At 38.4% G+C, this 16,387-nt stretch overlaps 1 protein-coding gene across 3 annotated transcripts in view; it reads left to right on the forward strand.

Annotated features, from left to right (window-relative positions):
• Nucleotides 1-8,670, forward strand: part of COMMD1 (copper metabolism domain containing 1) — a 186,939-nt gene extending 178,269 nt beyond the window's left edge. For 2 of the 3 annotated variants that reach the window (XM_029937448.1, XM_029937451.1), the window contains exon 3: nucleotides 8,431-8,670. In XM_029937448.1, coding sequence (XP_029793308.1) covers nucleotides 8,431-8,538 — 108 coding nt within the window. In that variant the 3' untranslated portion in view covers nucleotides 8,539-8,670. The remainder of the gene's footprint in view (nucleotides 1-8,430) is intronic. The other variant, XM_029937449.1, reaches the window with a different exon arrangement.
• The last annotated feature ends 7,717 nt before the right edge of the window (nucleotides 8,671-16,387 follow it).

Below are 16,387 nucleotides of genomic sequence, written 5' to 3' on the forward strand. Positions count from 1 at the left end.
GGGTATTTATTTGCTCAAAGAAAACAAAAACACTAATTCAAAAAGATCTATGCACCCCTGTGTTCATTGCACCATATTTTTCAATAAGCCAAGGAAGCAACCTAAGTATCAATAGATAGATGAATGGATAAAGAAGATGTGTATATATCAGGTGTGATATACAATATCACATACATACACACACATATACATGCAGTGGAATATTACTAAGCCATAAAAATGAATGAAATCTTGCCATTTGTTACATGTGGATCAACCTAGATGGTATTATGCTAAGTGAATTAAGTCAGACAGAGAAAGATAAATATTGTGGAATCTGAAAAACAAAACAAAGCAGAAGCAGACTCACCTAGAACAAACTGGTGTTTGTTAGAGAGGAAGTGGGTGGGGGCAGGATGGGCAAAATAGGTGAAGGGGATTAAGTGGTATAGACTTCCAGCTATAAAATAAGTCACAGGATATAAAATAAAGTACAGCATAGGGAATATAGTTAATAATACTATAATAACATTATATGGTTTCAGATGGTGAACATTGAACATTTCAGAATGTTTATAAGTGTCAAATGGGTATGATTTTCAAAAGTTGTCATATGAAGATACAATTAAAGTTCTTTCCAATAGCTCTAATCTCCTTGTCTATAAAAGTTTTTGCAGAGCTTCTATGATTTAGTTAGATTAACCAGTGTAAATTTTACTTCCTATTTCCATTTTGTGGAAATATTTATCTATTTATTTATTTAATGTTTATTTATTTTTGAGAGACAGAGAGACAGAGAGACAGAGAGAGAGAGTGAGCACATGCTGGGGAGGGGCCGTGAGAGAGGGGCAGGTGAGACACAGAATCTGAAAACAGGCTCCAGGCTCTGAGCTGTCCATGCACAGGCTCAAACCCACAAACCATGAAATCATGACCTGAGCTGAAGTCGGACGCCCAGCTGACTGAGCCACCCAGGCACTCCCATCTTGTGGAAATATTTAAAAGATGGACCAAAACAAGGAGGAAAAAGTGAAGCAGCAGAGACTCAGATAATAGGTCTTTGAATAATTAAGATGATATTATAATATTTTTAAATGTTGCCTTTTTTTTAATGTTTATTTATTTTGAGAGACAGGGATAGAGGGTGAGCAGGGGAGAGACTGAGGGAGACAGAGAATCTCAAGCAGGCTCTGCATGGCCAGTGTGGAGCCCGATGCAAGGCTGAAAGTCACAGTGAGCTGGAACTCACAATGAGATCGTGACCTGAGCCGAAATCAAGAGTCTGATGCATAACTGACCCAGCCACCCAGGCACCTAAAATGTTGCCACTTTATGTAAAACCTGTGTGTGCCGCTTAGAAAGTTGAAGTTAGGTGCCTTAGATTTGTTTAGCAGTAACTTTGGTCAGTTATAGATCTGAAACGTCCTACATACCCAATCAATGCCTTTTTTCTTTTTTGAGTCTTGAGTTAACTAATGAAAAGTTCATTTTTTCTTTATATAATAAGAATTAGTGGGAGTTGTCAGATTGTCTCTACAAAAGTCCTTTGAAATGCCTGAATGACAACTCCAGAAAACTCAGTAATTATTGTCCAGTGATGATTAATGCTTTTATGATACACTGGTAATCCTCTGTCCTCTTCTAGGAGATAGGGGGAATATGGATAAGCACTTTGCCTTAGGAGCTGCCCTGGCTCTGAAATCACCTGGTATGTGCTGAGGCACTGCCACATTCATTTATTAGAGTGAATTCTTCTAGTTTTTGGAGATCCTTAGATCCACATAGCTCTTAGCACATTATAGGCACCTATTGCGTTTGGGGTGAGTCATTTTATTTAGAGCCTCCATCATTAAGTTGCAGTCTAAGTTTCATCTGTTTTCATCCCCAGTAGGATGATTTACTTTGTGATTTGCAGGACATTTTTTTCTTTTTTGAAAATTACATTAGCACGCTCTTTACGCAGTAGCTGTAGAACTTGTCAGCTGTTGTATTTGAAATGAGGATTTCCTCATGATAAAAATGGCCTGAGGGGGACCATTGTTTGTGATATGTATGGCTAAAAATTTTTGTTTAAAAAAATTATTGGGGCTTTTGGGTGGCTCAGTCATTTAAGTGGCCAAGTCTTAATCACAGTTCAGATCTTGATCTCAGGGTTTTAAGTTCAAGCCCTGCATTGGGCCAAAGGAAAAGAAAATAAATAAAAGATTGTAAGACACAAGTTTTCTTTTTTGAAGTATTTTTTAAGCTACACCGTAAGCTATCTATTGTTTTTAGATATAGGGTAAAAGAGCAGGTTGTAGAGATGAGCCGATGTTTCTGAAATCAAGACCCTTGATGCTAATTCTTTTTTTTTTTTTATGCTTATTTATTTTGAGAGAGATAGAGAGCTGGGAAGGGGCAGAGAGAGAGAGAGAGAGAGAGAGAGACAATCCCAAGTGGGCTCCACAGTCAGCCCAGAGCCTGATGCGGGGCTCAGACTTAGAGATTGTGAGATCATGACCTGAGCCGAAATCAAGAGTTGGACACTTAACCATCTGAGCCACCCAGATGCCCCAAGACCCTTGTAAATTCTTAATGAATTCCATGGTTTTTGTTGCTATTGTTGTTTTGTTTTCAGGACATGTACATTTAAAAAAAATATTTATTTTTTAATTTACATCCAACTTAGCATATAATGCAACAATTATTTCAGAAGTTGATTCCTTAATGCCCCTTACCCGTTTAGTCCACCCCCCCACAACCCGTCCAGCGACCCTGTTTGTTCTCCATATCTAAGAGTCTCTTATGTTTTGTCCCCTCCCTGTTTTTATATTATTTTTTGCTTCCCTTCTCTTATTTTCCTGTTTTCTATCTTAAAGTCCTCATATGAGTGAAATCATATGATATTTTTCTTCCTCTGACTAATTTCACTTAGCATAATCCTCTAGTTCCATCCATGTAGTTGCAAATAGCAAGATTTCACTCTTTTTGATTGCCAAGTAATACTCCATTGTGTATATACCACATCTTCTTTATCCATTCATCTATCAATGGACATTTGGGTTCTTTCCAAATTTGGGCTTTTGTTGATAGTGTTGTTATAAACATTGGGGTGCATGTGCCCCTTTGAAACAGCACACCTGTATCCCTTAGATAAATACCTAGTAGTGCAATTGCTGGGACATAAGGTAGTTCTATTTTTAATTTTTTGAGGAACCTCCATACTGTTTTTCCAGAGTAGCTACACCAGTTTACATTCCCACCAGCAATTCAAAAGAGATCCTCTTTCTCTGTATCATCACCAACATCTGTTGTTGCCTGAGTTGTTAATGTTAGCCATTCTGACAGTTGTGAGGTGGTATCTCATTGTGGTTTTGATTTGTATTTCCCTGATGATGAGTGATGTTGAGCATGCTTTCATGTGTCTGTTGGCCATCTGGATGTCTTCTTTGGAGAAGTGTCTTTTCATGTATTTTGCCCATTTCTTCACTGGGTTATTTGTTTTTTGTGTGTTGAGTTTGATAAGTTCTTCATAGATTTTGGATACTAACCCTTTATTCGATATGTCATTTGCAAATACCTTCTCCCATTCCATCAGTTGCCTTGTAGTTTTGCTGCTTGTTTCTTTGCTGTGTAGAAGCTTTTTATTTTGATGAAGTCCCAATAGTTCGTTTTTGTTTTTGTTTCCCTTGCCTTTGTTTCCCTGCCTTCTTGCAGGCAAGGTCAAAGAGGTTTTTGCCTGCTTTCTCCCCTAGGATTTTGATGGCTTCCTGCCTTACCTTTAGGTCTTCATTCATTTTGACTTTATTTTTGTGTATGATGTAAGAAAGTGGTCCACGTTCATTTTTCTGCAGGTCACTGTCAAGTTTTCCCAGCACCACTTGCTGAAGAGACTGTCTTTATTCCATTGGAAATTCTTTCCTGCTTTGTCAAAGATTAGTTGGCCATACATTTGTGGGTCCATTTCTGGGTTCTGGGTTCATTGATCTGAGTGTCTGTTTTTGTGCCAGTTGTTCTTCTTTTTAAATACCAAAATAATATTATGTAATAGTTCAATATAAATGATAATAGAAAAAAATTAATTAATTTTGGATAATTATCACCTGGAGGGCAGCCTTCCTACCAATTTAGGCATGATGAAAATCCTAGTTCTGCTAATCTTTGGATTCAGAACTTGAACTCAAAAACCGTGAGATCATGACCTGATCCGAAGTTAGACACTCAACTGACAGAGCTGCCCACTTGCCCCAACAAGTGCCTTCCTTAATACCCATCACCCATTTACCCCGCCCCCACCTGCCTCCCTTCATCACCCTTCAGTTTGTTCTCTATCATTAAGAGTCTCTTATGGTTTTAGGGTACCTATGTGGCTCAGTCAGTTAAGCATCTGACTCTTGATTTTGGCTCAGGTCATGATAGACAGTTTGTGAGTTCGAGCCCTGTGTCCAGCTCTGCACTGACAATGCGGAGCCTGTTTGGGATTCTCTCTCTGCCCCTCCCATGCTCTCTCTCTCTCTCTCTCAAAATAAACAAATAAACTTAAAAAAAAGAGTATCTTATAGTTTGTTTCCCTCTTTTTTCCCCTTCCCATATATTCATCTGTTTTGTTTCTTAAATTCCACACATGAGTGAAATTGTAAGGTATTTGTCTTCCTGTGACTGACTTATTTCATTGATAATATACTCTAGCTCCATCCACATCATTGCAAATGGCAAGATGTCATTCTTTTTGATTGCTGGGTAATATTCCTGTGTGTGTGTGTGTGTGTGTGTGTGTGTGTGTGTGTGTGTGTGTGTATGCTCATGTGTAACACATCCACATCTTCTTTATCCATTCTTTAGTTAGTGGACATTTAGACTCTTTCCATAGTTTGGCTATTATTGATAGATATTGAAGTTATTTAAATAGACATTACAGAGAAAGAAATTTTAGTATGTAGACAGAGAAAACCAAACACTTGTTTAATGACAGCCTTCAATTATTATGTAAACTAATAATCATTTATACTTTCTGACCCTGCTACAAAATGAGTTTATGCTAAAGCATTAACGATCTTGGCTTGGCAAGTAAGAGTTTCCTGAAAAGTATTAAGAGTTGTTACCTGGAAAAGGAGTTTCTTGGGAACCAGTGAGATGTCTTTCTCTGAAGTCATTTAAAGTTGCTTGGGTTTTCTGTTGAGTTTTTCTGTTTAGAGATGGTGGCCTCTTAGATCTCTTAGGGTTTTATAACTTTCTAGCTTCTACATTTTGGAGAGAATATTTGAATATTTTGTCTTTGCTTTCTTTTCTAATTTGGTAAAGTTATTTTTTTAACAGTATAGTTTATTTATTTTTGAGAGAGCGAGAGAGACAGCATGAGCAGGGGAGGGTCAGAGAGAAGGAGACATAGAATCCGAAGACAGCCTCCAGGCTCTAAGCTAGCTGTCAGCACAAGGCCCAGTGCAGGGCTCGAACCCATAAACCATGAGATCATGACCTGAGCTGAAGTTGGACACTTAACTGACTGAGCCACCCAGGCACCCCTGGTACAGTTATTTAAATCACAGACTATGTATTCTTTTTTTTTTTTAATTAATTAATTTATTTTGAGAGAGAGAGTATGAGTAGGGGAGGGGCAGAGAGAGAATCCCAAGCAGGCTCTGTAACACCACCACAGCACCCATTGCAGGGCTCAAACTCACAAACTGTGAGATCATGGCCTGAGCTGAAACCAAGAGTCAGACACTTAGCTGACTGAGTCACCCAAGTGTCCATAGACTACATATTCTTAATAATGATGTGCTTGCTTATTCATCTAGTAACTGCTTTCTGATTCCACCACATGCTGTATCTACACTCTACGGAAATGCAGCAGGTTCCAGCTCTTGACTCAGATACTTAAATACAGAAGTTTAGTCTTATCATCTCTCAATATTATATAACCAGTTAGACCCAAGTCAGGGTGGATGACTTTGAAAAAAAAAAAGAAAATCAGGGGCACCTAGGTGACTCAGTTGGTTGAGCCACCAACTGTTGATTTCGGCTTTGGTTATAATCCCAGGGTCATGGGATTGAGCTCTGAGTAGGGCTCTGTACTGAGCATGGAGCATGCTTAAGATTATCTCTCTCTCCTATCCTCTCTCTCTCTTCCCCTCCCTCCCCGCTTGCTCACACTTGCTCTCTACAATTAAAAAAATCAAATGTTTCAAATTGTTCTTATACTTTCTGTCTCTGGCTAGATATGCATCATGTGCATTCCTCCAGATATCTTCAAGTGCATTAGATGTATTTTCTGTAGGGTACCCCAGCCAAATGCAAAATTTGAACAAAGTCCCATGTGTTAAGCCCCAATTTAAAAGCTCTTGAATACCTGATAAAATATTTTGATAGCATAACCAGATGAAACTAAGCCTTGATAATAGTTTAAGATAAACTATTTCTTCAAGAATCATGAATGGTTATATGTCTTTCTAACATATTAATGTGTATTGTTTCGAGCAGGGAGAGGTGAAGATTGGGAGTGGTTGGACAATTTAACTTTGGAGTCTGTTTTTCTAGCCTGCTAGTCGCTCTAGTATTTGATTTTCCTTAAAAATAAACAACTTCACTGATGTTTAGAGGTCTGATCAAAGATAATTTGAGCACTGAAATATACAACAAATTAATGACCCCTTGTCAAAAATGATCCTGGCTTTTATTAATAAACTCTGCTCAGGTATTCCTATCTCTGTGATCAAAGTCCTTGATAATCTTTTCCCATATAAATGGAAAACCTGGTGAATTTATTATAATAACTGACTTTCTTCTTAAAAATGTTTAATGTTTATTTTTGAGAGTGAGAGAGACAGAGCATGAGTAGGGGAGAAGCAGAGAGAGAGGGAGACACAGAATCTGAAGACAGGCTCCAGGCCCTGAGCTAGCTGTCAGCGCAAAGCCCGATGCGGGGCTCGAACCCATGAATGGTGAGATCATGACCTGGGCTGAAGTTGGTGCTGAACTGACTGAGCCCCCCAGGCACCCCAATAACTGACTTACAATGAGGTTAAAACATGGGTGCATCATCTTCTGCCAATTTCCTGAATATATATGTTAGACTGGTAAATATTACTTTCTAGACTCTTGTTACAAAGGCAAAATGTTCAAAACTGTTTTAAAGGCAGGCTAAAGATCTCAGTAAAACTGAATGAAGAATAAGGCTTTCAAATCTGAGTCCAGTTCTTAGTTTAGCTCACTGGATTGTCTAATTTGCCATAAATTTGCTTTTCTTCCCAAAAGGAGATTACCCTTCCTACAGCTCCTCAACTGTAGCTCTCTCTCTTTCTGCTCCTCTCCCTCACTCTTGCTCACTCTCTCTCAAATTAAAAAAAAAAAACTAACATGATTATTGTTCATAAGGTTCTTGAATATAATCATTCTTAGATACATATAATTTGCCCCTGTTGCTTGAGACACTTTGGACCAAGTATCTATTCATTGTACATGAAATTTCTGTCACCACACTTAAAAGGCCTTTTTCTTTGATATCTACCTAATCTAGGGTTGATTGACTGGTCCGAACAGTATGTGCTGGGAATGTGTTTGATGGAAATCTTGGAGAGTTGGCTTGCAGCAAGTGGAAAGGCCTCAGAAATGTTTAAGGCTGTTTCAAGGCTGTTTCAAGACCTGGTTATCTTTAAATGATCTGGTTGATATTTTCCAAGCAACTTGGTCACAACTTGTTACAATTGCTAGTATAACCACAAAATCCAAAGTAGCTCAGTTACCAGGCTATCATGGAGCCAATCCAGATCCTCTGTCCCTTGTTATACTACTGGGTGCTATGGAGACTGTATGGACTTTGGAGTCAGCCAGAGCTAAGAGTTCACAGTCTGACTCTGCCCTTTTCTGATTTTGTGATACAGGTTAACCACTGTATGCCCCAGTGTCCTCATTTATACAACAGCAATACTTAAGTAATTACCTTAAAAATTGTTACGGGATTAGGGCATCTGAGTGGCCCAGGCAGTTAAACTTCGGCTCAGGTCATGATCTTGTAGTTCATGAGTTTAAACCCTGTGTTGGGTTCTGTACTGACAGCTCAGAGCCTGGAGCCTGCCTCCGATCATTGTCTCCCTCTTTGCCCCTCCCTCACTTGCATGCACCTGTGTGCTCCCTCTCTCTCTCTCTCTCTCAAAAGAAAAGAACATTAAAAAAATAAATTGTTATGGAATCAAATGTGATGACTGACAAAAAGAGCTTCTCACATGCCGTATAATGAGAACACCTGACATTTGTATGTCCCTTTACCATTTATGAAATACCTCATAGAAGTAGTTTTATTTAAGCAACTAAATGTGTGGATTTGCTCTGCCGGATAATATATCATTTAGGTATTGAGGCCTGAGTCAGGCTTGCTAAGTAGGGGGCCCTGGGCCTTTGGGACTGAGTCAGGCCAGATCCAGAGCCTTGGCTATCTTGAGGGTCTTTTATAAAACATCCTTTTATGTTTTCCAGGAATCTGAATTTCTGTGTTTGGAATTTGATGAAGTCAAGGTCAATCAACTCCTAAAGGAGCTGTCAGAGGTAGAAGAAAGTATCAGCACACTGATGCAGCCAGCCTAGCTGAAGATGGAGGTGTTGAAGCAAAGGTGTTCATGATCCTTCCCAGTGAGCTGGGGTGTTTTGTTGTTGTTCTGTTGGTGTTTTTTAAAATCTTATTCCCTCATTAGTATTAAATCCTCAAATTCAAATCTTGCCTGTCTTTGCTTTCTTTCTTTCTCTCATTCACTCTTAGAGTTGTACTGTGTGCAGAAGTTCTTATACTTCAGCGTGCACAGGTGCTCATAAAAGCATTTTTTAAAAGATTTTATTTCTTTTTTTTTTTTTAATTTTTTTGGTCTTTATTTTTGAGAGAGAGAGAGAGAGAGGGAGAGAGAGAGAGGGGCAGAGCGTGAGAGAGAGAGAGAGAGAGAGAGAGGCAGAGCTTGATTGGGGGAGGGGCAGAGAGAGAAGGAGACACAGAATCCGAAGCAGGCTCCAGGCTCTGAGCTGTCAGCACAGAGCCCGATGCAGGGCTCAGACTCACAGACCTTGAGATTATGACCTGAGCTGAAGTCAGACATTTAACCAACAGAGCCACCCAGGCGTCCCTTAAAATTTTAAGTAATCTGTATATCCAACATGGGGCTCAAACTCACAGCCCCGAGGTCAAGAGTCACATACCCCACTGACTGAGCCAGCCTGGCACACCATCATAAAAGCATTTTAAAAAGGAGACTTCCAGGACCCTATCCCTAGACTTGAAATCAGGAGGACTAAGTGGAGTCAACTTTAGAATCCCTTGCTGTGGTGGTTTGTTCCTAGAGAAGGATTTTAGGAATTTATACATAATAAATCAGAAGAATTAGAAAAGGGGGAAGAAAACACTTTACTGATGCAAATACAATGCTGACTACAAGCTGTGTGTCTTGAGCTAAGACTTAGAGGAGCCTGCCTAAACTAGAAACGGTGTACTGACCCTAGTATAACCAGTGATGCTCCTGGAACTGACACAGGTCTTCAGATTAGTTCTCCCTGTATCTGGGGGAGTCTGGTTTGATCTCAGCTACTGAGAAACTTGAGCTTTTCTGGAACCTAGAACTAAATGGTCTTTGTCACAAAGGGACTCTCTTCACTTACCTCAAGTGAGGATTATAAGTAGGGAAGGATGTCTGCTAAGCTGATATAAGGTCTTTTATATCAGAAAATTTTACTTAGGTGATCAAATAAAACCTCTTCAAGAAAATGTCAAAAACAAAAATTTCCTTAAGAAAACTAGTGTAGAGGTGCCTGCCTGTCTCAGTCAGTAGAGCATGTGACTTTTGATCCCAGGGTTGTGGGTGTAGAGATTACTTTAAAAACAAAAATTTTAAAAATAAAAATAAATAAATAATAAGAAATCAAGCTAGTATAAAAACTACATCATCATAGAGGAGTTGTACCAAACACCGAGAATATTCTAAAAGAAGGAAGCTGTCAACCAGTTATGGCCCTTGTTTAACCGGTTTTATCAAATCTGATACTGATAACATTTAGAAAGCTCAGTTTCCTTTGAGATGTAATGTGCTCCAAAAAATGTAGTTTCCTTGGTTAGTGGTTACAGCATATGTCAGTTCTAATGAGTATTCTAGGGCAGGAATAAGTTCTCTTCTGTTAAACATTTTCTCTCTCCTAAATGAGTTTGCAGACATTTTAGGAGCCCTTCCAACAACCAAGCAGAAAATATTAGCTTCCACTCTGAGGAGAACCATCCCAGCAGTTAGTGAACAATGACCCGAGGTTTTAAATGTAGCTCCTGTAGACGCTTGAGAAAACATTTTGATACAGTAAATAGATTCAGAGAAGGCGAATTGTTAAAAAACTTGCATTCTGTTTCCAGGGCTACTGTCATCTGATCCAGGAGAATTTAGATACAGTGTCTCCTGATATAAAGCAAAGGAAAAGAGCATCCCATCATATAATGGGATTCCAGATGTCACTGGAAGGAAGAGCTGTAGCTACCACATTAGTATTGACTCACGTATCCAGTGGAAGTCTGTGAAAGCCTAAAAGAATAGTTCATGGGCACACAGGGAGAGGAAATCGTTGTTATGGTTTGAAGCTCTGTTTAGTTCATCCTATGAAATTAAATAGCCACAAAAGTGGACATGGGCTTTCTATTACACCCTCAAGTCTTAGGTCATTAGAAAATCTGTTAATGTATACTGAGTTTTTCATCATCATTATCCTCATCATAGTAATAATGGTAGTAGTAAAAGAAACTGGTTGCTAAAGGTGGTCCCCATATTTCACTAAACAGTTTGGAATACAAGTGGTTTTAAGTAGGTTGTGTTTGTGTGTGTTATATTTAATGGTGATTTTTAAATATCTAATTACTGAAGGAATATATGTCTATGTAGTCTGTTGTGAGAATACATAATGCACTATGGACAGTTAGATGCCTTATCAGCCTAACCCGCAGAGATAACAGAAAAGAATGCTGGTACTAGGAGAAGAGTTGCCTTTCCTTGAATAAATTCCTAGACGTGGAACACATATTTTTTTAAGACTTTGATGAAAATTACCTAATTGTTCTCCGGAAAGGTAATATCAGTTTGTATTACCTTTAAGAAAGTATGAAGGTAAATCACTCTGTTTCTTGCTTAATTGGATATTATCTGTTTTTTTCTTTTTTAATTTGGGATCACTAGTTTTTTTTTGTAGATTTTTGAAAGGGACACTTAACTTAAACCAGGACACCTCCCTGGGAATAGTGCGAGAATGGAGAAAGAACCAGGGAAAGAGGAGACTGACCTACAAGTCCCAGCAGATGTCACTAGGTTTCCTACCTGTTTTATCCTAGGTTAAAATCACTTTGAGTTCAAGAATTGTGGAGCAAAATAAATATAGTCCTTATCTTGAATTAGGCCTTACAGAAGTTGTCCCTGCTTGAGCAATAAACACTCTAACTTCAGACTGTTTAGTAATAGTCCAGGCAAGCCAAAAGTTGCTTTTAGAATAGAGTCAGAAAGAAGCTTCAGACTTCAGTAGTTTCATGTTGATAGGAACAGAAGATTTGGCCTTGATCTCAGGCCTGGCTTTTCTTAGAAGCTCTGGTTTCTCTTGGCTTCATCAGTGAAGGTTCAGATTTCACCATTATAGCCTCCCTTTTCTTTTATTTAACATCTCTTCCCCTCATACTATTTTTTTAATCCCCTTTATTTCACTCATCCTGTCTACCTCCCTCCCCGGCCAACTACCAGTTTGTTCTCTATATTCAAGAGTCTGGTTTTTTGTCTTTTACTCCTTGTTTGTTCATTAGTTTTATTTCTTTTTTTAAATGTTTTATTTATTTTTGATACAGAGAGAGACCGAGCATGAGAGGGGGAGGGGCAGAGAGAGAAGGAGACACAGAACCGAAAGCAGGCTCCAGGCTCTGAGCTAGCTCTCAGCACAGAGCCTGACGCGGGGCTTGAACCCACCAACGTGAGATCTGACCTGAGCCGAAGTCAGAGGCTTAACCGACTGAGCCACCCGGGCACCCCTAGTTTTATTTCTTAAATTCTGCATGTCAGTGAAATTTTATGGTATTTGTCATTGTCTATCTGACTTACTTCACTTGGCCACTATACCATCCAGCTAATGATGTTTCCATCCATGTTGCTGGAAACATCAAGACTTCATTCTTTTTTATGGCTGAGTAATATTCCTCTGTGTGTGTGTGTTTATGGCTGAGTAATATTCCTCTGTGTGTGTGTGTGTGTGTGTGTGTGTGTGTGTGTGTGTACACACCACATCTTTATCCATTCATCCCATTCATCTATGGATGAGCATTTGGGTTTCTTCCATACCTTGGCTACAGTAAACATAAGGATGCATATACCTTTTTGAATTAGTATTCCATTTTCTTTGGGTAAATATTTAGTAGTAGAATTACTGGATCATATGGTAATTCTATTTTTAATTTTTTGAGGAAGTCCATGCTGGCTTTACCATAGTGGCTGCACCAATTGGCATTCTCACCGAAAGTGCACTAGTCTTCCCTTTTCTCCATACTCTTGCCAACACTTGTTATTTCTTGTCTTTTTGATTTTGGCCTTTCTGACAGGTGTGGTGTGATATCTCATTGTGGTTTTGATTTGCATCTCTCTGATGATTAATGATGCTGAGCACCTTTTTCCTGTGTCTGCTGACCATTTGTATATCTTTTTTGGAAAAATGTCTTTTTAGGTTCTATGCACATTTTAATTGGGTTATTTGTGGTTTTGTGTGTGTGTGTTTCTGTGTGTGTGTGTCTTTAATCATTATCCAAAAAGAACAATGGCATTTTAAAATTTCATTTAATTTCATTTTTCCCAAAAGTAAGAAGGTGGTGAAAAGCAAAGGATGACACTGAGTATCTGAAATCTTAAGTAGCTGACATGGTGTCAAGCCAGTAGTTACTGAAATTCCTTTTTCAGACCTGAGTGAAAATTTGGGGAATGGAATATAAATAGACATTTCAGGAAATTAATGTGAAACAGATGTTAGAAAATAATATTTTCTAAAGTGCATGGTAAAAACCTAGGCCAGTGAAGGAGCAAGGATATATAGAAAGAAGCCTTCTAGAGTCAGCTCAAAAATGACTGGAAATTTTCCTAAAAGAACAGGGTACCAGAAGGGCTGGGTCTTATAGGGTAATTGCCACCTTATAAATTTAGCAGCCCAACTTTGCAGCCAAAGTTTCTAATATTTTAGATGGTAATTTAGCTAGCAGAAGGGAAAACTCAAATAGAACATAATTAGTTTGCACGTACCTCTAGTTGCAAAGTATGCCATTTTTTAACCTCAGAATTTGAGAAATAGCAGTTGTTATCTAAGGGCAGTAAATTCTCCTTCTCTGGGAATGGCCATGATTGTCATAGCATCATGACTGACGGCAATAGTGAAGTAACCTTTGTTATAAAGGAAGCTGCCTGGACCTGCTTCCTGTCAGATAAATGGTGCCAACTGATATCTTGCAAGTTCAGTACAGATATTAACAGAATAAAATACTGAACCTGTACATGATTGCAGCAAAATATGAGTATATCATTTACTCACCAAGGACTCTAAGTAGGCTTTTTGTTTCTATTTTACTTACTCTTGGCTAGTTTCCTTTTCTTTTCTTTTTCCTTTCGTTTTCTTTCCTTTCCTTTTCATTTCTTCTCTTCTCTTCTCTTCTCTTCTCTTCTCTTCTCTTCTCTTCTCTTCTCTTCTCTTCTCTTCTCTTCTCTTCTCTTCCCTTCTCTTCTTTCCTTCCTTTCCTTTCCTTTCCTTACCTTTCCTTTCTTTCCTTTCTTTCTTAGGCTACATGCTCAGTGTAGGACTTGAAACCATGACCCCAAGATTGAGAGTTCATGCTCTACTGACCAAACCAGCCAGGTGTCATTGGGTAGTTTTCTGGTACAAGTACTGTTTATTCATTGGAGCAGACAGAGGAGAAATGGACAGAGGGTAGTGGGGTGGGAAATGGATTACACAAATGCAATTAGAGACTAAACTATTAGCTTAAAAGAAATTCAGGCTGAAAAATGAAAATAGTTAAAGTTCTTAATACTGTTGTTAAACTGTTTTTATATTAGAGAAATAAAAATGAATGTGGGTATTTTATGATTTATAAATTATATCTATTTTTAGAATCAATGTTAAGATTTAGCACTGGTCTCAGAATGACTGGGAAGCTTTTGGTAGAAGCAGGTTTTCATCTTTATAAAGGGGGAAACATCTGGACAGATGGCAGAGGACTTAAACAAGGCCATGGTCAGGAAGAGACTTCGGGGTACTGTCTTTCCATCTCCATATTATACATGCCAAACGCTCCAAAAGAATAATATGTGCTTGAAAAAAATACCTCTGTCCTTGTTCATTGTGTTTAGATAATGACAGTTCCTACAGTGATGCCTTTTGTATGCAGATATGACCTAGGGGATGTGAAGTCCTATGTCCTTCCCAGCCAGCATCCGTGTCAGACATGTGTCTGTGCTGAGGCTCTTTGTAGAGCCTAATGATGTTTCTGAGGACCTCGGCCTCCCTGTCCACTCACTGCCACTCATTTTAGGGTGCAGTGTGCAAGATGAGCTTTGCCACGTGAGGCTTCCTGGCTGTCTGCAGTACCCAGGTAGGCAGCAGATTGTCTTTATTCCAGCTGGACAACCATGACGCACGCTTGCCAAATACAACATAACTCGTGGCCATTAATTCATTCTAACAATGTGTGTAGTGAATTCTGTACCAGCTATTTCCTCATTATGGTTTTCTCAACACAGTCTACCCATGGTGTAGTAGAACAGAGATCAAAAGTTTTTTTTAAACATTTTAATTATAAAAGTAGTATGTGCTTGGGGTGCCTGGGTGGCTCAGTCAGTTGAGAGCCTGACCTTGGCTCAGGTCATGATCTTGCAGTTCTTGAGTTCAAGCCCCACACCGGGCTATGTGCTGACAGCTCTGAGTCTAGAGCTGCTTTGGATTCTGTGTCGCCTTCTCTTTGTCCCTCCCCTGCTTGTGCTTTGTCTCTCTCAAAAATAAATAAACATTAAAAAATAATAATATATGCTCATTAAAAAAGTTATTCATAATTATTGAAGTAGTGACTTGTATGGAGCTTTCTGCTTTTTAAAAAAACCTCTCCCAGGGTATCTGGGTGGCAATTCTTGATCTCAGGGTTGTGAGCCCCACATTGAATATAAAGATTACTTAAAAATCTTAAAATAAAATAAGTCTCTCTCCCTAGAAGTAGTTGTTGTTAACAGTTTGTGTGTTTCCTTTCAGATACACTCTATGTACACAAAAATATTTTATTATGTTTTCAAAGCATTATTTTAGACAGTATGAATCACAGCTGAAAGATACAGTAACAGAAATGAAGAAACACTACTGGGAATAAGCAGCCAATTAGATGACAGAGAAAATGGATCAGAGATCTGGAAGACAGGTTAGTGGAAAGCCCCCAAACTAAACAGCAAAAAGAAATAAGAATTTTTAAAAATGAGGGTAAGTTTAAGGGACTTTTGCAACACTTTTGCAACAACATCAACCATACTAACATTTGAATTACAGGGGTCCCAGAGGGAAAAGAGAAAGAAACAGGCAGAAAACTTACTTGAAGGAATAATAGTTGAAAACTTTTCTGACCTGGGGAAGGAAACAGACATTCAGGTCCAAGAGGCACTGAGTCTCAAACAAGATGAACCCAAAAAGATCTACACCAAATACGTTATAATTAAAATTCAAAAATAAAATATAAAGAATCTTCCCTTAAAAGCAGTAAGAGAAAAGCAATTAGTTACATATGAGGAAGTGCCCATAAGACTATAAGCTGATTTTTCAGCTGCAGTTTTGCAGCCAGAAGGGAGTGGCACAGTGTATTCAAAGTGCTGAAAGGAAAAAAACTTAGGACCAAGAATACTCTGCCTGGCAAGTTTATAATTCATATTGAAGGAAAGTTAGAGAGTTTCCCAGACAAACAAAAGCTAAAAGTTCATCACCGCTAAACTGGCTTTATAAGAAACCCCAAAGGAACTTCTTTAGGCAGAAAATAAAAGGCCATAACTAGAAATAAAGAATATAAAATGAAAAAAATCTCAGGTAACGGCAAAAATACAGTAATGGTAGTGGGTCAACCATTTATAAAACTAGTCTGAAGGTCGAAAGACAAAAGTAGTGAAACCAAACCAACTATATCTAAGTAATTGGCTAAGGCACACACAAAAGATGTAAAGTATATCAAAAACATAAAACGAGGATAAAATTCAATGACCTGAGAATATGTTTGAATTTAAGTGACCACCAACTTAAAATAGACTGATACATATATTTGTTGGTTTTTTTTGTGTGTGAGCTTCATGCTAACCAAAAACCTATAATAGATATACAAACAATACAGAGGAAAGAATCCGTACTTAACACTAAAGATAAATTCATTAAATCATGAGAG

Source organism: Suricata suricatta, chromosome 4, assembly GCF_006229205.1.
Source record: "Suricata suricatta isolate VVHF042 chromosome 4, meerkat_22Aug2017_6uvM2_HiC, whole genome shotgun sequence".
NCBI classification, from domain to species: Eukaryota; Metazoa; Chordata; class Mammalia; order Carnivora; family Herpestidae; genus Suricata; species Suricata suricatta.